At 37.7% G+C, this 20,698-nt stretch overlaps 1 protein-coding gene across 2 annotated transcripts in view; it reads right to left on the reverse strand.

Moving 5' to 3' along the window:
* NDUFS4 (NADH:ubiquinone oxidoreductase subunit S4) overlaps positions 1–10,722 on the reverse strand; it is a 121,911-nt gene extending 111,189 nt beyond the window's left edge. For both annotated transcript variants that reach the window (XM_032628961.1, XM_032628962.1), the window contains exon 1: positions 10,589–10,722. In XM_032628961.1, the coding sequence (XP_032484852.1) occupies positions 10,589–10,686 (98 nt within the window). In that variant the 5' untranslated portion in view covers positions 10,687–10,722. The remainder of the gene's footprint in view (positions 1–10,588) is intronic.
* Between the last annotated feature and the right edge of the window lie 9,976 nt (positions 10,723–20,698).

Below are 20,698 nucleotides of genomic sequence, written 5' to 3' on the forward strand. Positions count from 1 at the left end.
GATGCAGGGGGCACGTGTTCGTGCCCCGGTCCAGGAAGATGCCACATGCCGCGAAGCGGCTGGGCCCGTGAGCCATGGCCGCTAAGCCTGTGTTTCCGGAGCCTGTGCTCCGCAACGGGAGAGGCCACAACAGTGAGAGGCCCACGTACTGCAAAAGAAAACAAACAAACAAACAAACAAACAAAAAAAAAATATATATATATATATATATATATATAGTCAACTGATTACTGACAAAGGTCCAAAAGCAATTCAGTGGTAAAAGAATAGTCTTTACAATAAATGGTGTTGGAACAAATATAGTCCATTTGCAAAAAAAAATTAAGCTCAACTTAAATCTCACACTTTATATAAAAATTCACTCAATATGGATCATAGATCTGAATAAAAAGATTTCAAAACTTCAAGAAGAAAATAGAGGAAAAAAATCTTCATGTCCTGGGGTTAGGCAAAGAGTTCTCTGATATGACAACAAAAGTACAATCCTTAAGAGAAAAAAACTGGTGAACTTTATCAATATTAAAAACTTTTACTCTCTGAAAGATACTGTTAAAAGAATTAAAAGAAAAGCTACAGATGGGGAGAAAATATTTGCAAACTACATATCTAACAAAGGTCTTATATCCAGAATATTTTAAGAACTCTCAAAGCTCAACAATAAGAAAATAAACAACCCAACTTAAAAACTGGCAAAAGACATTACAAACACTTCACCTCAATATTATTAGCCATTAGAGAAATACATATTAAAACCACATGAGTTATCCATGATGGAAATGCAAATCAAAACCACCAGATACCACTTCATACTCACTAGGATGGTTATAATAAAGATGGTAATAACGAGTGTTGGCAAGATTGTGAAGCCAATGGAACCCTCATTCACTGCTGGTGGGAATGTAAAGTGGTGCAGACACTTTGGAAAGAGTCTGGCAGTTACTCAGAGGGCTAAACACAGAGTTATCATATTGTCCAGCAATTCAACTCCTCCGTATATACCCAAAAGAGTGAAAACCTGTGTCACACAAAAACTTGTACACAAATGTTCACAGAATGTTATTCATACTAGCCAAAAGGTGAAAACAGACCCACTGTCCATCAACTTGTGTATGATATGTCCATTCAACAGAACATTATTCATCAATAAAAAGGAATCAAGTATTGATACATGCTACAACTTGGTTAAACCTTGAAAACATTGAGAAGCCAGTCACAAAAGATCACATATGATTCTCTTTGTATGAAATGTCCAGAGTAGGTAAACCTAAAAGACAGAAAGCAGATTGGTGGTTGCCTACGGCTAGGGGAAGGGAGAAACAGGGAGTGACAGCTAATGAGCACAGGATTTTTTCTTGGAGTGATGGAAATGTTCTAAAATTGACTTTGAATGGTTGCACAACTCTGTGAATATACTAAAAACCATCAAATCATACATTTTATATGAATGAATTATATGGTAATTATATCTCAATAAAGTTGTTATAAAAAACACAATGAATATTATTAGACACCAATTAAAATGGCTAAATTTAAATATACTGACAATACCAATGTTAGTAAAGATGCAGAGCAACTAAATTTCCAAACATTGCTGCTGGAAAAGCAAAATGGTATGACCACTCTGAAAAATAGTTTTGCAGTACCTTATAAAGTTGAAGTATATTACCTACGGCCCAGAAATCTCCCTCCTGGGTATCTACTCTAGAGAAATGAAATTATGTTTACATAAAATCCTGTACACAGATGTTTAAAGTGGCTCTATTTACCACGGTCAAAAACTGGAAAAAGGGTTTCCCTGGTGGCACAGTGGTTAAGAACCTGCCTGCCAATGCAGGGGACACAAGTTTGAGCCCTGGTCCAGGAAGATCCCACATGCCACAGAGCAACTAAGCCCATGAGCCACAACTACTGAGTCTGCACTCTAGAGCCCGCGCACCTAGAGCCCGTGCTCCACAACAGGAGAAGCCACCACAACGAGGGGCCCACGCACCGCAAAGAAGAGTAGCCCCTGCTCACCGCAACTAGAGAAAGCCCGCACACAGCAACCTACCCAATGCAACCAAAAATAATTAATTAATTTTAAAAAAAAAAATTTGGAAAAAACTGAAATGTTCTTCAAGGGGTAAATGGATAAATAAACTGTGGTATATCCAAACAATGGAATATGATTTAGCAATAAAGAGAATGAACTACTGATACACACAACTTAGAAGAATCTCAAAGGCATTATGCTAAATGAAAGAAACCAATCTTCACAAGGTTGTATACCATATGGTTCCATTTATATTACAGTCTCAAAATTACAAAACTATGGAGATGAAGAAAAGATTATTTGTTGCCAGAGATTACAGGGGTAAGGAGGGACTCTTTTGGGGTGAAGTCCTTTGGTATTCTGTACGCTGATTATTGAGATGGTTACACAAATCTATATGTTTGTTAAAATTCTAAAAACTGTTCACCAAAAGGAAAATAGTGGATTTTTCTTTATAATTTTAAAAATTAAAAAATGTTAAATCCAACTGAGAGTCAATAGTCAATATTGAGAGTCAATAGCTTTTCTTTAATTTGGTTTAAATTCACTAGACTACCACTTCTGATCATCTCATTTAGTTTAAAATACAGTGGATACTAAAAAAATGAAATTCATCCTAAGGAGTACCAAGAGGTAATAAATCTGGTCATTAATTAGGGGTAAATAAACTAGACATGCTAAGCCTGGAGCACAGACTCAGAAGGAGAATGACCGATGACAAACGTCTTCAGTTATCTGAAGAGCTGACATATGCACGAGAGTCAGAATTTTTCCATATAATATTAAAGAGAAACTTCATTTACCAGTGAGCCTAAAAATATAGAGGGTTTTCTAGGGCCACCAGTAATTCACCATATATTCCTCAACTGCTAGATGATCAAGAAGCAGGAAGTTCTGAAGATTCTTGCATTAAACAAAGGGTCAGAAAGGATGATCCAAGAGTTTTCTTCCACCTCAAACATTATATGAACTATAACTTCTACAGTTAACCTACCAAAGTAGAAGACACCAAACATCTAAAAAGGTATCCCTTCCTGCCAAAATATCACCTTTCATTGCATAAAAATATTAAATAGCACTCTAAGTTCCAAATTTTTAAAAAGACCAAATAAATTCAAAATCTTAACAAAAACCTTGTTAAGACCCAGTTTATTTCTCCAAATCTCATTTGTACTAAGGATATTACAATTAAATTCAAATTACTAATGTCTAATTAAATCTAATTTCATTAGACTTAAAAGACAAAAGTTATAAATATAAATTTCATGCAAACTTCTATAAGTATATTGAAGAAATTTCTTGAAAAAGAAGTACTCTTTCCACACAAAGGGTGGTAGTCCTCAAAAGAGCCAAAACATCTGTATTCACTTTAAAGCTCATCAAGACAGACTGACATTTTTAGGAGAAGCATATGGCTTGCTGAACAGTCATCTAGAACAGGATCTTTCGTCTAGTAAACCCTATTCAAGGACCATTTACTTATGTATGGAGTGGCTGAATAAAGAAAAGAACATATTTTTAAGTCCTAGAAAACACAAAGAAATAAACTCTTCATCTAGCTTTGTTAAGGATACAGCAAAACACATTAGAAAAGCAGCCAGATCTTTACTCTCAGAGACAGTGCTCTCAACATCTGAAACAATTCTAAGAAATCACTGAAACAAAAGAACTCTAGAAAAGCTTTCTTAGAGAACTATATCCAGCCAAAGACCACCTCCCTAAAAAAGGCATTTCCATTTTAAAGGATAAAACACTTTCTTCTTAAAACTCTGAAGGGCAGAGTTCAACAGCTGCGCTATATTAAACCTGAGCCCTTCCAAAAGGAAGAACAAGAGTCTCTGGAGAGCGAGTAACATGGCCTGCTTTCTCCAAAATTATCAAAATGCCTGCTTTGCCTCAAAGGAAAGTTTCTCCAAGAAAAAGACTCTATACAATACATGGGTGAAAAACAAAACTTAGATTAGGAAAACATGCAAAAATAGAAGCACTTGTTTCTGGAAATCTCCTCCGCCTAAGGCAAAATGCATTTTGAAGTCCTTCAAGACATAGCATGGAAACTATTAAACAAAAAAAACCAAAAACAGTAGTTTTCAGCCCTAGCTTCCCTTCAGAATGACTATAGAGCTAGATCTCAACCTAAATTTACTGAACCAATATATACTGGGACCAAAGCATCTGAATTATTTATGCACACAGCAAGTGATTTTGATGCACAGCAAGGTTTTAAAAACAACTGAACTGGAGCATGATCCCATAGAGGAACAATTAAAGTCTAGTGAGTAAAGACAAGAAGGAAAAGGTCACATTTGAGCAGCTAACTAGTTCTAAAGAACCTAAGGTTGTATATACCTACTAAAATACTCAGTAACAAACAGAAAGAAAATTTGAAACAGAAATTCTGAATTGTTCTCATGCCATTACTTAAAGGACAAAAGTCTTAGAATAGTTTGCTAAAATATCCAAATATTTAGATGAAAGTTGTTATGAAGAATGTGATCACTGCAAAGGTTCCATCAGGGTCTCTGGATACTGCAAACTGAAAAAAAGAAAAGTTATAATAAGAGCTCATGTATTATATGTATTATCTGTCAACCTTTAAAAAGATCAAGGCTTTAATCACAACAAAGTAAATTTCAGCCATTACCAAAGCTTTATTAAGCCTACTTCATTTTACACAAAATTCTACCTGGTTTTACTTGCTTGGTATTCAAATCCATGATAAACGAAAAGTGTCAGTGGAACTGCTAAAGGGGAGCAGACCAGTCAAGGAAGGATACAAAAACACTATTAAAAAGTAGACATGGGCTTCCCTGGTGGCGCAGTGGTTGGGAGTCCGCCTGCCGATGCGGGGGGCGCGGGTTCGTGCCCCGGTCCGGGAGGATTCCGCGTGCCGCGGAGCGGCTGGGCCCATGGGCCGTGGCGCTGGGCCCGCGCGTCTGGAGCCTGTGCTCCGCAGCGGGAGGGGCCACGGCAGTGAGAGGCCCGCATACCGCAAAAAAAAAAAAGTAGACACAAGAACTCAGAAAGCACAGCAGACACTTGATAGTTTTTAAAGGCAGCAGAATACGGTAACTCTATTTCCTAATGATCACTAGAGTAAAGAAAAAGAAAAATATGTTCAGTATACCTTGTTTAATACATGCCTTACATGTATTTTGTTTAAGAGAGTAAGAAAGTATAATAATCAAGTTACCTATACAAAATCTCTCATCAAAAATAATTACAAAATTTAGGGGAAAAAATCCTTACCACAAAAATAACCACAAAATCCCCTAATTCCTCAATTGGAGACTCTAGCTGTATAAAAGGAACAATGGAAAGAAAGTAAAGAGCATCAGATAGTCTTTTAAATACAGGATACCTTGAGGGGAGGGACAGACTGGGATTTTGGGACTGACATGTACACACTGCTATATTTAAAATAGATAACCAACAAGGACCTACTGTAGAGCACAGGGAACTCTGCCCAATATTCTGTAATAACCTAAATGCGAAAAGAATTTGAAAAAGAATAGATATATGTATATGTATAACTGAATCACTTTGCTATACACCTGAAACTAATAGAACATTGTTAAACAACTATACTCCAACACAAAATAAAAAAAATATATATATATATATACCTTGCTAAAAAGAAAACAGAGAAGACACTGAGGTTTTAATTTACTATTACCAGACATAATATTTCTCTCTGCAAAAGTCAACATATTCCTTTAAATTGCTAAGTCAGACCATTTCCTAGTAATGTAAACTTAAAATCTGTTTCTTTGTCTGAAAAATGAGAATAAAAACATGTGAGTTGTAGGATTACTGTGAGAAATGGGATAACAAAGGTAACGTCCTTGGCACAGTGGCTAATACACAGTGAGAAATAAATGTTAGCTGCCATTATTAATTTGTACTCAGAATAAACATCATAAAAATGATTCTCAATGTTCACCAAAGGGTATATTTTAGAAGCTTTTCCATTTGAAATGGTCTTATTCTGCATTCACCCCATACCCAGAGACCTCTCTAAAATGTATTTATACAGGAATCAATTTGCCCCATCTTTCTTCATTAAGTCCCATGTATTATCAACTTTTAAAAACTTCATGTAAAGTAGCTTGCACACAGCAAGTCTAATAATCACATTTAGTTACTATTATTCCTAAAGAGCTCTCATGTTCTGAGTACCCTTTCTCAAATTAAATTCATTTCCACCTCTGTTTTAAATTTGAAAACAAAAGAGGAATCAGGACACTTGTCAAAGAAGTGCTTGAGTACAAAAAAAAAATCTATTTAGGGACTTCCCTGGTGGCGCAGTGGTTAAGAATCCACCTGCCAATGCAGGGGACACAGGTTCAACCCCTGGTCCAGGAAGATCCCACATGCTGCAGAGAAACTAAGCCCGTGCGTCACAACTACTGAGCCTGGGCTCTAGAGTCCATGAGCCACAACTACTGAGCCCACATGCCACAACTACTGAAGCCCATGCACCTAGAGCCTGTGCTCCACAACAAGAGAAGGCACCACAATGAGAAGCTCGTGCACCACAACGAAGAGTAGCCTCCACTCGCCACAACCAGAGAAAAGCCCGCACGCAGCAACGAAAACCCAACACAGCCAAAAATAAATAAATAAATTTATTAAAGAAAAAAATAACCTGCTCATTTTCAAGTGTGTGTGTGCACGCTCACTTGTGTGTAGAAGAGTCAGTATAGGTTGTTATGCTGAGGCAGCCAACAATCCAAACAACTTTGTGGCTTATAACAAAGTTTGTTTCTGTCACTTTACATTTTATATAACCTATAAGAATCAGCTTCTGCTTTCCTCCATGTTACCTTTATTCCAGGATCTAGGCTGAAAGAAAAGACCCCACCAGGGAAGCAGAGGAAAAAATGACATGGCAAAACATGGGATAGCTCTTGGAGCTTCTGCTTGACATGGTATAACATTCTTGGTTAACATTTCATTGGTCAAGGGACTTTCCTGGTGATCCAGTGGTTAAGAATCTGCCTTCCAATGCAGATTACACGGGTTAGATCCCTGGTCCGGAACTAAGATCCCACATGCCACGGGGCAACTAATCCCACGTGCAGCAACTACTGAGCCCGCGTGCCACAACTAGAGGGCCCATGCGCTACAACTACAGAGCCCATGCTCTCTGGAGCCTGTGAGTCACAACCAGAGAGAAGCCCATGCACCACAACTAGAGAGAAGCGAGCCCACGTGCCGCAATTAAAGATCCCCCGTGCCACAACTAAGACCCGATGCAGCCATAAATAAATAAATAAATATTTTTAAAAACAAAAAATGGCGGGTAGAGGAGATGTTCCCCTTGAAAAAAAAAAATTCATTGGTCAAAACAAGTCACTTGGCCAATGGGGTGGTGATGTATAGTCGTGTCACAGGGAATGGAAATTAATATTATAAATAATAATACCATCTACCCCGATATCCACCATCGAGATTAAAGAAAAATATTCAGGCTATTCAAACCAATAATAAAATCAGCATTTATTTAGGTAAGGTTTACTATGTGCCAAGACATTATTCTAATATTTACTAGTGTTAAAATATTTAAATAAACAAAGATGTCTGCTACTGATGAAAACAGACCAACTAATTATGGGTATTTTTTAATGAGGAAAATAAGCAAAACAATGAAACCTATTAGAAAACACATTAGAAACACTGAAAGCTCACAAAACTTGGCTTTGATATGTTCCAGACAGCAAAAAGTAGCTGCCCTTCAGAGGAATTTGTTTATCCAGCTTATCTGAAGCAGAAGCTAACCTACTGATTTTAAATGTCCTTAATGTTTTTCAAATTAGGGCTGAGACAGTTTCTTAGCAAGGTGTAATACACACAGAACTCTTATCAAATTTAGTGCCTCTTACTCATTGAAGGTTCCTACAGACTCATATTCATACTGGCTTATCTAATGCTGAAAAAGGAAACATAGCAACAAAATACAGCCAGAGACTGGAGCACAAAATAGGCCTCACAAAAAGGTCCCAAACACTCAGTCCCTACCAGTATTAATTAACACCCTCTGAAGACCCTAAGGAGCTATATTTGAGGTAAACACAAGACTCAGTCCAATTGAGAAGTGATAGAACAGGGCTAGGTGAGATAAGTATGCATGAATAGGTTAAAGAAAACAAAAACAAAAACACTGTATCAAATGTCCTGAGTCCCAAGTATTGCTATTTTGAAATAGAGTGCCATTTTATCTGATTTTAGATTAATATCCTAAATAGTTAAACTTACCTTGGACAATCCCTTAGGAAAGTCAGGGAAAGTAAGAATAAATATAGGCCATATATCCGGGGTTGTCCCCCCTCTCTTCAGCCCAGGCAAGTAAGAAGCATGTGGAAACAGACTCACTCTAAAGCAGGATCTCAGCAACTAGATCAGCTGAATCAACTACACTGTTTAAACAATTTTTCCTCTTTCTTATGTGTACACATTGTTGGGTTTTTCTGGTTTGCTCTTTGTTTTTTAGATATACTAGAGTTAAATTCATAAAAGTTAATGTAGCAGTTAACTGTTTCTTTCCTTCTGCTGATAGTTCCTTTTCTTCAGTATTTATATTTGTTCACTACTCCCTTCATCGAGGGCCTTACTGATTCTATCCCCCCTCATTTCACTGAAGTGATCTGAAATGTCACATCATTTGCAAATATTTTCTAAGCAATAAAATGAATTTTAGATGCAGATGTCCCCATTAATTGGTTCTCTTTCCACGCTCTACCTTTTCAGATCCTCATTCCTCTCAAAACATAATGTGAAGAGAGTGCTTAAGGCCGAAAAGCAAATAATATCTAAGAGAGAAGTGCCATAAATTTCTCTCAAGGTGAAGTGAACAACATAAGCTCTTCGCGTAAAAAAGGTGGTAAAGAAAGCAAATAAATGTATCATTTCACTTGAGCTTAAAATTTGTTTTCCTTGGCTTTTAAGTTTTTTAAAGCCTGAAACAAAGGTCATCTTACATGATTTAAAATTTTATTTTCAAATCTCTTTTAACACATTTGCAAGCAGAAACTCTTTAAATGTGGTTAAGTAGTACTAATTAGCAAAGTTTCCAAAATCTAGTATCTTAACTTCGACAACTGTAAATTGCTAACAAAATGGCTGTGACTTAGACATACATCCATGTTTTGATTAGCCATGGACCCTTCAAATTTGTTCTCAGTTCTAGGAATACCATGAACTTCTAGGGAATGCAAAATTAATGCCCATAATATCTAGAAGAATAAGAACTAACCTTGGTCACCTCTATTCTAGACCTAAGTCAACCAGTGGAGTATCTTACCTTAGAGAAATACTCATGTGTAGAACAGTTAACTGTTGTACAAACTTACCTTTCCCCAATCTTACAATTCTTATTTTTCAATGACACTATATTATGTATACATCGCTCTATTATTACCTTCAAGACTTTTCATAAGCCACTGACATCATCTTTCCCATCCATCATCCACTATTTAAAACCTTAATAAAACTTACCTCCAAAAATCCTTTCTAATTAACTCTAGTTCTAACTCTCTGTATTCCCTTTATGTTTAATATAACACTAAACTAATTAGCGTTTCACTAAACCCTCTTTTCAATTTTTAACCACTCCCATTCCTCCCACCCCTTCACATCTGTCCATCCAGTCTTTCCATCGCTGTTCTAAGCACTCATGTAGAAGATACTGAACATAAGCCCTGGTTAGTATTTATACTAACAAGCTGTGAAAATAGCAATGAAACAAAATAACTCTTCGCAGACAAAAATGCTAGAATGTGTGTATGCGCGAGCGGGCGCGCGTATGCTGTTGTGTTAGTACTATAATAAAGTCAGGAAAATTCAGAAAAATAGGGAAATGGAGGGTTAAGTAACGAAGTCGAAAAAGAAATCATCACAAAAATGCTTCAAGGCAAAACAATGAACGACAACAATCTCTGAATTACTGTATCACTGTGAGGCTTTAATAAAATTCTGGATGGGAAAACTCCCGGCATTACCACCAGTCCTTTAAAAATTACTTTCCAGTACTACTAGCAGTGATATTTTTACTAATGTTGAATTCCAACCAAGTTTTCCTCCCAAGCAGCCTGATAAATAAAACAATCTTTCAGTACAGAAACCCAATCAATATCACCTAAAGCCGTGGAAGGGGAGGAAGTGATTTAACCCTCCAGTAAAGACTGGAGTGACGGGCAAACAGGTAAAAAATGGAGGGGTGCGGAAAGTGGGGAGAAAAATGAGTGAGACTCCGCCCCCTCTCTGGGGGTTCGGCTCTTAGCTCCGGAGACAGCCCCACTCCGCAGACCCCTCACAGCAGCAGTCCAAGTTTCCAAGAAACCAGAGGTACTCCTCCCCCCCCCCCCCGCATTCACGCCCCCGCGGGCCTGGCCAAGCTTCCCCAGGTCGCAGCTAGTCCCAAATCCGCCCGCCCTCTCCCGTGGAAAGGGTCAGCAGAGGACGTTTTCCCGAGGCCTTCTCCGGGACCCAGCAGCAGAGACCTCCGCAAAAGTGGAGAGACCCGAGAAGCTTGAAGAAGCCTCACAATGCTGTTACCTGGTAGGAACCTTGGAAACGGAAACGGCCGCTACAGCCGCTGCCCTTCTCCCCCACAACGCTTGCCTCAGCGCCACTGACATTGAGACCGCCGCCATCTTGCTGCAGGCAAACACTAGGACGGATCACCGCAAGGGACAAACTTCCTTCGTTTTCAAGCCAATGGAACCGCAATGCAATGGAGTGGGTTGTTTGGGTTAATTTTATCCTTGTTTGGTGTTTTGTTAAATAATGGAGTTTAGGAAAGAGGTGAAACGTTTGGGTGAAAGAGATAAGAAGGAAAGTGGACGGAAGAAAAATGCAGAAGTGCATTACGTGTAAAGTTCATCCTCATAGAGTAAAATCCTTTTTTATTGTTAAGGACTGGTTACTTAGCAGTTAATGAAGAGACCAAAAGAAAACACTTGAAAGTTTAAACACCTGCAACTCATAACTTTTTCAAAGGACTCAATATTTAGGGCTGAGCCCACTGGAAGAGCCAGAGGGCTCGTTGGGTTCTTGAGAACCTTAAGTAGTACTTTTCCAAAGTGTTGCCAGATTAAGTTTGCAAGACCTCAGGAAAGGGCTGTATTCAGTTTGGTGTTCTGTAGTTGATAGTTATAATGATCATATTTTCCAGATGAAAAATCTAGACACATGGCCTGGCAAAGGATTATTTTTTGATGTGTGTATTTATATGACAAACTAACGGAACATAATATTTTATATCACTCTTTTCCCAGTAAATCCTGAATGTGTGATCATAATCCATAGACACCAGACATATAAAACAAAAATTATCTTCTGAGGCGATTGTTGGAAACATGTTTGTATTGTGGGCTACTGACCTTAAGAACAATGATTAACTGTGGATTATAAAATGAAAAGCAGACTACTTTGTGGGGGTTGTTATTTAAAAGATTTTTTTTTAAGAGTTAGAACGTTGCTGCTTTTAAAATTAAGCAAGTTAAAACATAACCTTTATTAAAAGAATAGGATTAACAGGAGGATGGGGAATGCCTTGGTTTTGCATTAAGGCCAATTAAAAGAAAACTCAATACATAGGGAAAAGGGGAAAAGAAAGAGATTGAGCACCATAGCACCTAGCACCAAAGAGAGAGAAAGCCATGTCCAGGAAAAAAGGAAACGCACAGAAAGATGAAAGAAGAGATGTCTCAGAGGGAATTTTCTTTTAAACTTTTAATTTTGAAATCGATTTCACAGGAAGTTGCAAAAACAATACAGAGAGATCTTGTGTACCTTTCACCCAGTTTCCCCCATTGATTACATCTTATATAATTGCTGTACAGTATCTAAGCTAGGAAACCGACACTGATATATAAAGTGTTTATATGGTCCTATGTCATTCTATCACATGTGTCAATTCGTGAAACCACGAACACAATCGAGATACAGACCTATTCCATCACCACAAAAATTTTCCCTGGTGCTACTCTTTCACAGTAGTACCTACCTCCCAATCCCTGGCCACCACTACTGTTTCCATTTTTATAATTTTGTATTTCAAGAATGTTATGTAATGGAATCTTGCAGTATATGACTTTTTGAAATTGGCTTCTTTCACTCAGCATAATGCCATTGAGATCCATCCAAGTTATTGCATTTAACAATAGTTCATCCCTTTTTATTGCTGAGTAGTGTTCCATGGTGTATTAGTCCAGATGCTGCCAAAAAACAAAACTAATAGTATGTATATCTGGACTACCACAATTTGATTAACCATCCACCTGTTGCAGAATATTTTGGTTGTTTCCCATTTGGGGCTATTACAAATAAAACTGCTATGAGCAATCATGTACAGGTTTTTGTGTGGACATAAATTTTCATTTCTCTGGGATAAATACTCAAAAGTGCAATGTATATTTAGTTTTTTAAGAAAACTGTTAAACTATTTTCCAGAAAAGCTATACCAGTTTTCGTCCCCACCAGCAATGTATGAGATCCAGTTTCTCCGTATCCCTGCCGGCATTTGGTATTGTCACTATTTTTAATTTCAGTTCACCTAACATAAATAATACGTGTGTAGTGATATGTCATCATGGTCTTAATTTGTATTCCTCTAATGGCTAATGATGTTGAATATCTTTTCATGTGCTTATTTGCCTTTATGAATATTCTATTCAGTTAAATATCTCATTTTGCCCATTTTCTAGTTGCATTATTTGTTTTTTACTGTTACATTTTGTCTTTATATATTCTAGATATGAGTCTTTCATCAGATATGTGGTCCACAAATATTTTTTCCTATCTGTAGCTTGTCTTTTCATCCTCTTTGCAGGATGTGTTGCTAAGTAAATGTTTTTAATGTTGATGAAGTCCAGTTTAGTCATTTTTAAACTTATGAATTATGCTTTCTTTTGCTTCCATGTTTTACTTATTTTTGTTGCATTATAATTAACATATAATATTATGTTAGTTTCAAGTGTGTAACAGTAATTCGATACTTTTGTACGTTATGAAATGATTATAGCAAGAAGACCTCTTAACATCTGTCACTGTACAAAGTTGTTAGAATATTATTGACCAAATTCCCCATGTGTACATTATATCCTGACTTAGTTATTTTATAGCTGGAAGTTTGTACCTCTTAATCCCCTTCACCTATTTTGTCTGTTCCCCCTCCCCACTCCCTTTTGCCAAGCACCAGTTTGTTCTCTGTATCTATGAGTCTGCTTTTGTTTTGTTTTGTTTGTGCATTTGTTTTGTATTTTAGATTACACATGTAAGTGAAATCACATAGTATTTGTTTTTCTCTGTCTGACTTATTTCACTTAGCATAATACCCTCCAGGTCCATCCATGTTATTGCAAATGGCAAGATTTCATTATTGTTTATGGCTGAGTAATATTCCACTGTGTATATATAGACCACATCTTCTTTATCCTTTCATCTATGGATGGCCACATAGGTTGCTTTCATGTCTTGCTTATTGTAAATCTTGCTGCAGTGAACATGGGGTGCATGTATCTTTTCAAATTAGCATCTTCTTTGGATAAATACCCAGAAGTTGAATTGCTGGATCATATGGTAGTTCTAGTTTTAGTTTCTTGAGGAACCTCCATACTGTTTTCCGTGGCTTTCTAATTTACACTCCCACCAGCAGTGCACAAAGATTCGCTTTTCTTCGTACCCATGCCAACACATTGTTTCTTGTTCTTTTGTATGGATTGTGCTTTTGGTGTCTTGTCTAGGTACTGTTCACCAACCCTAGGTCCTGAAGATTTTCTCCTATGTTTTCTTCTAAAGGTTTTTTAGCTTCACCTTTCACATTTAAGTCTATGATCCTCTCTGAGTTCGTTTTTGAGTTAAGTTTTTAGTTAATAAGGTGTGAATTGTAGGTCAAAGTTCAGTTTTTTACCTGTGGATATCGAATTATTTCAGCAATATATGTTGAAAAGACTGTTCTTCTCTCATCGAATTGCTTTTGTACCTTTGTCAAAAAATCAGTTGGCCAAGCTTATGTGTGGCTATTTCTGAATTCTCTATTTGGGGGGATTTTAAGGCCAAGGTGGCTTTGATTTTAGATTAAATTTTTTTAAATATGTTTTCTTTTTTGAGGAGAAACTTATGATCCGCCCAAATGTTCATAAGGACAACTTACTATAGCCCTGCTTCTAGTCCTATTGATAGAAAGCCAACCTCTCCACCTACCACCTACTCTAGTCCTTTCCTTCTATGAGCTTGCAGTCCTCAGCAAAACCCCACTGTCTGCGTTTTTTGCCTTTTTACTCAGCCCATGATCCAAAACCAGCATTGCCAATAATACACTCCTATAGAATCTCTGGTTTTACTGACCTGCTGCTGGATTCCCTCATCCGCCCATACATGAGTTCTTTCTGACCTCACATACAGGATATAAGTCTGAGAATGGAATAGAAGTAACTGGCTGTGTGCATTTCTTTAAAACAATTTCACCAAAACTATAGACTACCACTAAGCTTAATAGAATGTCTAGGTCTAAATGCCGTCTTATTATTGCAATAGGAGTATTAAAATATGAATTGATGGTAACTTTTGCTGGCATCTCATGCATGGTGACCAGAATTCTCCTGAGCTGCTCATCATTGCTAAACAAAATAGCAACCTAAAACACTTGTTTTACTACCAGCGAGTACTCACTATCTAACCTTATCTGACTCCTCAATAGTTTGGCATAGCTTTTAACTCAATGTCTTTTACTTCATTTACCAAATGATATTCTGGGGAGAATACTAATTGTGGAAGACTTTAACAGATGCTTCTAAAAATTGATCCCATGCTATTAATATTCCAGACTTGGATATTCATAATATCTTTGGAGTCACTTTTATCCTCCGGCTTTATTGAGACATGACTGGCGTACAACATTGTATAAGTTCAAGGTATACGTTGTGACGATTCGATATACACATATATTGCAAAACAGTTACCACAATAGTGAATACGTGTATCACTTCACACGGTTACCTTTGTGTATGTGTGTGTGCTGAGAACTTTTTTTTTTTTTTAATTTATTTTATTTATTTTTGGCTGCATTGGGTCTTCGTTGCTGTGCACAGGCTTTGCTCTAATTGCGGTAAGCAGGGGCTATTCTTCGTCGCGGTGAGCGGGCTTCTCATTGTGGTGGCTTCTCTTGTTGCAGAGCACAGGCTCTAGGCACGCAGGCTTCAGTAGTTGTGGCTCGCGGGCTCTAGAGCACAGGCTCAGTAGCTGTGGTGCACGGGCTTAGTTGCTCCGCGGCATGTGGGATCTTCCCAGACCAGGGCTCAAACCCGTGTCCCCTACATTGGCAGGTGGATTCTTAACCACTGCGCCACCAGGGAAGCCCTGAGAACTTTTAAGATCGTCTCTCTTAGCAACTTTCAAATATATAACACAATATCATTCATTATGGTCACAAGGCTGTACATTACATCCCCAGAACTTAATCATTTTATAACTGGAAGTTTACTTTGTACCCTTTGAATACCTTCGTCCATTCCCACCCTCACCCCCATTCTCACCAGCCCCACCTTTCCCCTGGAAACCACCTATCTACTCTGTTTCTGAGTTCGTTTTTTTTTTATTTTTTTTATCTTTTTTTTTTTTTTTTTTGTCTGCACTGTGTGGGATCTTAGTTCCTGACCAGGGATCTGCCCCCTGCCCCCTGCGTTGGGAACGTGGAGTCTTAACCACTGAACCACCAGGGAAGTCCCTTGTTTTTTTTAGATTTCACATATAAGTGATTTCATACAGTATTTATCTTACTCTGTCTGACTTATTTCACATAGCATAATGCCCTCAAGTTTCATCCATGTTGTCACAAATGGCAATAAATTTAAAATTTTCTATCTTTTTATGGCTGAATAATATTCCATTGTGTATGTGTGTGTGTATGTGTGTGTGTACCACATTTTCTTTATCCTTTCATTCATTGGTGAACACTTAGGTTGCTTCCATGTCATGGCTATTATAAATAATTCTGCAATAGATATGAGGGTGCAGGTATCTCTCCAACATAGTGATTTCATTTGCTTCAGATATAGCCCAGAAGTGGAATTGCTGGATCACGTGGTAACATTGGAGGCATTCTTAATTCCTCTCTTTCTTTTACCTTTCAGCTCAATCTTTTTTTATTAATTAATTTATTTATTTATTTTTGGCTGCATTGGGTCTTCGCTGCTGCACCTGGGCTTTCTGTAGTTGCAGCGAGCGGGGGCTACTCTTGTTGTGGAGCACAGGCTACTCATCGCAGTGGCTTCTCTTGTTGCAGAGTACGGGCTCTAGGGCGTGCAGGCTCAGTACTTGTTGTGCATGGGCTTAGCTGCTTCGTGGCAACTAAGGGCTCGAACCCATGTCCCCTATATTGGCAGGCAGATTCTTAACCACTATGCCACCAGGGAAGTCCCTCAATCTTTAAAATGTATCCAGAATTGGACTATTTTTCCTTCCTCTACTATTAATACTCTGATCCAAGCCACCATCACCTCTTTCATGGATTCTTGCACAAGGCTTCTAGTTGCTTCCACATAGCAATCAAAGCTATTGAAACAAAAGTCAGATCATGCCATTCTTCTGTTCAGAACCCTTCAGGGACTTCTTATCTCAATTAGAGTAAAAGCCAAGGCCTTATTATAACGTATAAAGCCCTGTATACTAGGAACCCTGAAGTCTCTCTGACCTCACTTCTTACTGCTGTCCCTTCACTCACTGCATTCTAGACCCATTGGTCTCCTTGATATTCTCAGAATACACCAGGCCCACTTCTATCTCAAGGCCTTTGTGCTTGCTGTTCTCTGTGGCTAGAATGCTGTTCCCTGTATCTGGAATAATCTTATCTCTCTCTTTCTATCTCTCTCTCTCCCCTTCTTCACGTTTTTGCTCACATGTCACCTTCTCAGTGAGGTCCTTCCTGAGCACCCTGTCTAAACTTTTCACCCCACCCCAATGCTTTCTATATGTCTTCCCCACTTTATTTTTCCTCCTTAGCATTTTTGTAAGTTTCAGCACTTTATGAACTTCTTATGATAAATATGAATTATAAAATATGGGAGAAAATCCTCCAGTAAATAAGGTCAATCTCCTTCCACTTATGGTCGCAAACTTTTTCTTACCTTCACAGTGCTGTTTCTGGGAACAATTATTCTATTTCTGCAATTAATCAAATGAAGATATTTTTACTTAGCTTACAATAATTAGTGAACTATATAATTTTACTCTCCCTTGTACCTGGAGATCTGCAATGGCCCCTACTGGGTTACCACATTCATTCTGGCCTCCAATTTATATCCACTCTGGAAGTGAACACATGTCATGTCACCTGTATAAATCCAGTGGCTTACCATTGTCCTCAGGATAAAGACAAAATCCCTTCACCTGATCTGACAGGCTCCACATGGTCTGTCTCTCACCTTCCTTCCTCTCTAGCCCACTGACTGGCTTTCTGTAATGCCCCAGAGCCTTTCACAAATGGTCTCTTCCTTGCCTCTTCTCTAGTCATCCTCCTTGCCCTTCAGATCACAGCCTAAGAGTCACTCCCTGTGGTAGAAAATGCAGGTATCTTATAAGCATTTCCCACCTCCCCCTTCCTTGATGATAAAGCCTGATTCCTACTATAGAGACTAAAAAATGTTGTATACTTGCTTTCCCATCAACTTGAAGCTAGCACATGGACATGTCCAAGGCCAAGGGATCTGAAATTCCTTCTGGGAAAAAAAGGCATCTGAAAAACGGAGACACGCAATGGAAAAGGTCTCTTATCCTGCATTTGGATACAGTTGAATGAGGACATAATGCCTAGAGCTGTGGAATCTCAGCAAAAGGAGACAGATAAGAGCCTAGTCAACAAGAAAGGATGGAAGAGCAGAGAAAGGGAACAAGCCTAGGGCTTTAATGGCATTGTTGAGCTTCTGAATCAACCCTGATCAAAACACCTCCAGTCTTCTTGTTATATGAAATAAAATGGCTTAATTGTTTAAGCCTACATCTGTTAGATATCCTACAACCAAAAATATTGTTACTGATGCCCTTACACAAGAATTACTTCTCTGACTTCCGTGACCATGTCAATTCCTCTTTTTATAGACCCACCTAGCACCATAACTTTCTCCTTCAGAACACCTCCCATGCTGTGATTTTTTAATTTTCCTTTTCTATCTAATGCATTTTTTAAAACATCTTTACTGGAATAAAATTGCTTTACAATGGTGTGTTAGTTTCTGCTGTATAACAAAGTGAATCAGCTATTCATATACATATATCCCCATTTCTTCTCCCTGTTGCGTCTCCCTCCCACTCTCCCTATCCCACCCCTCTAGGTGGACATAAAGCACTGAGCTGATCTCCCTGTGCTATGTGGCTGCTTCCCACTAGCTATCTATTTTACATTTGGTAGTGTATATATGTCCATGCCACTCTCTCACTCCGTCCCAGCTTACCTTTCCCCCTCCCTGTGTCCTCAAGTCCATTCTCTACGTCTGCGTCTTTATTCCTGTCCTGTTGCTAGGTTCTTCAGAACCTTTTCTTTTTTTCCGTATATCTGTGTTAGCATACAGTATTTGCTTTTCTCTTTCTGACTTACTTCACTCTGTATGACAGTCTCTAGGTCCATCCACCTCACTACAAATAACTCAATTTCGTTCCTTTTTATGGCTGACTAATATTCCATTGTATATATGTGCCACATCTTCTTTATCCATGCATCTGTCGATGGACACTTAGGTTGCTTCCATGTCCTGGCTATTGTAAATAGAGCTTCAATGAACATTGTGGTACGTGACTCTTATTGAATTGTGGTTTTCTCAGGGTATATGCCCAGTAGTGGGATTGCTGGGTCATATGGTAGTTCTATTTTTAGTTTTTAAAGGAACTTCCATACTGTTCTCCATAGTGGTTGTATCAATTTACATTCCCACCAACAGTGCAAGAGGGTTCCCTTTTCTCCACACCCAATCCAGCATTTATTGTTTGTAGACTTTTTGATGATGGCCATTCTGACTGGTGTGAAGTGATACCTCATTGTAGTTTTGATTTGCATTTTTCTAATGGTTAGTGATGTTGAGCATCCTTTCATGTGTTTGTTGGCAATCTGTATGTCTTCTTTGGAGAAATGTCTGTTCAGGTCTTCTGCCCATTTTTGGATTGGATTGCATGCTGTGATTTTAATGCAATGTAATCATCTCTTTCTCTAGAATGTAAAGTAAGTTCTCTGAGGACAAGGGTCATATCTGTTTTTGCTAATCATTTTGCCTGTACCTAGCCTAGTTCCTGACACACAGTAGGACCCAAAGAAAGCATAGAATACATGAGTGAATGAGTGAATGAATGAATGAAAATAATTGGAACTTTAAAAATATCAAAAATCTAATAAATAAATAATAAATTTTAAAAATATATATCAAAAAAAGAAAAAATATATATATATCAAAAATCAGGGGAGAGAGCCTTTTCTTTTTGCTATTTTTGTTCATAAAAAGTTTGTACAAATTGCTTTTAAGGGATTTTTCACTCAGGTCTACAGATCTTATTGGTTTCTAATATTTCATCTTTGATCAAGTGCCATTTCCTGAAGACCTTCGTGGGATGTTAGGGGTCGGGGCCCAGTGTTGCTGGCAAAAGACCTGAAACCATAAATCTACCATTTATTAGGCTTGCATTTAAAAAAAGAATTTTAATAACCCCTTTCATTTCCTTATTTCTCACATTTCAAATACAGGATATAGGTCTGAGCTTGGAACACAAATAAGTTGCTGTGTGCATTTATTTTTTTAACAATTTCACCCAAACCATAGGTTCTACCACTAGGCTTAATAAATATCTAGGTCCAAATACTATTTTATTACTTCAAATAGGAGTATTAAAATATGAATTGATTTTACTTTTTGCTTGCATTTCAAGCATGGTGGCCAAAAGAAACATTTAGTTTAGTCTTTCTGAGGCCATGTGAAATTTACAGTGGATCTGAAGTTGTCTGGTTTTAATTTTTTCCCTTTACACATGGGTCTTCAATAAAGCATCCAGAAGAAACTAAATTAAAACCAGACATTTCTATCAGAAGTTTCACATGCAATCACTGTAGACATGAAAAAATTCCACCATCATTTATTGGCTACAAACTAATATTTTAAATCACATTTTATTTCTCACTGCTAATTTAATTGAAAATCTTGAATGAATACCTTATCATCTTATAAAATTATTATGACATCTGGCAGGGCTGCTGAGGCTTTGGCAACAAATGAAATCATTTCTACCTATAGTGAAGAAATACCACTTGAAATTATTTTTGGAAATCAAAGGGTACAAACAATCAAAATTCAAAAAAATTGGAGGAATTTTCCCACATAAATTTGATCACATGTCCCTTCACGATCTGGAGTTCCAATCCTAAATTTTCAACTGTTTATGGGTCATTCTCAAACTTAACATGAAGAAAACCAAACAAATTATATTTCTTCCCTTTCTTTCACCTAGAGCAAATCTGTCTGTCCCATCCAGTATTCTCTGTCTTGGCAAAATACTCCTATCTTTCTTCCAATATAGGATGTCATCAACTGTAAAATGCATCGTTATTTTCTGGACTATTAAGTACAAAAAAATGCAACAATTAAACCATGACACAATACCAACTGTATTATATATCCTGATGTCAGA

This window comes from Phocoena sinus, chromosome 3 (genome assembly GCF_008692025.1).
Source record: "Phocoena sinus isolate mPhoSin1 chromosome 3, mPhoSin1.pri, whole genome shotgun sequence".
In the NCBI taxonomy this organism is placed as follows: domain Eukaryota; kingdom Metazoa; phylum Chordata; class Mammalia; order Artiodactyla; family Phocoenidae; genus Phocoena; species Phocoena sinus.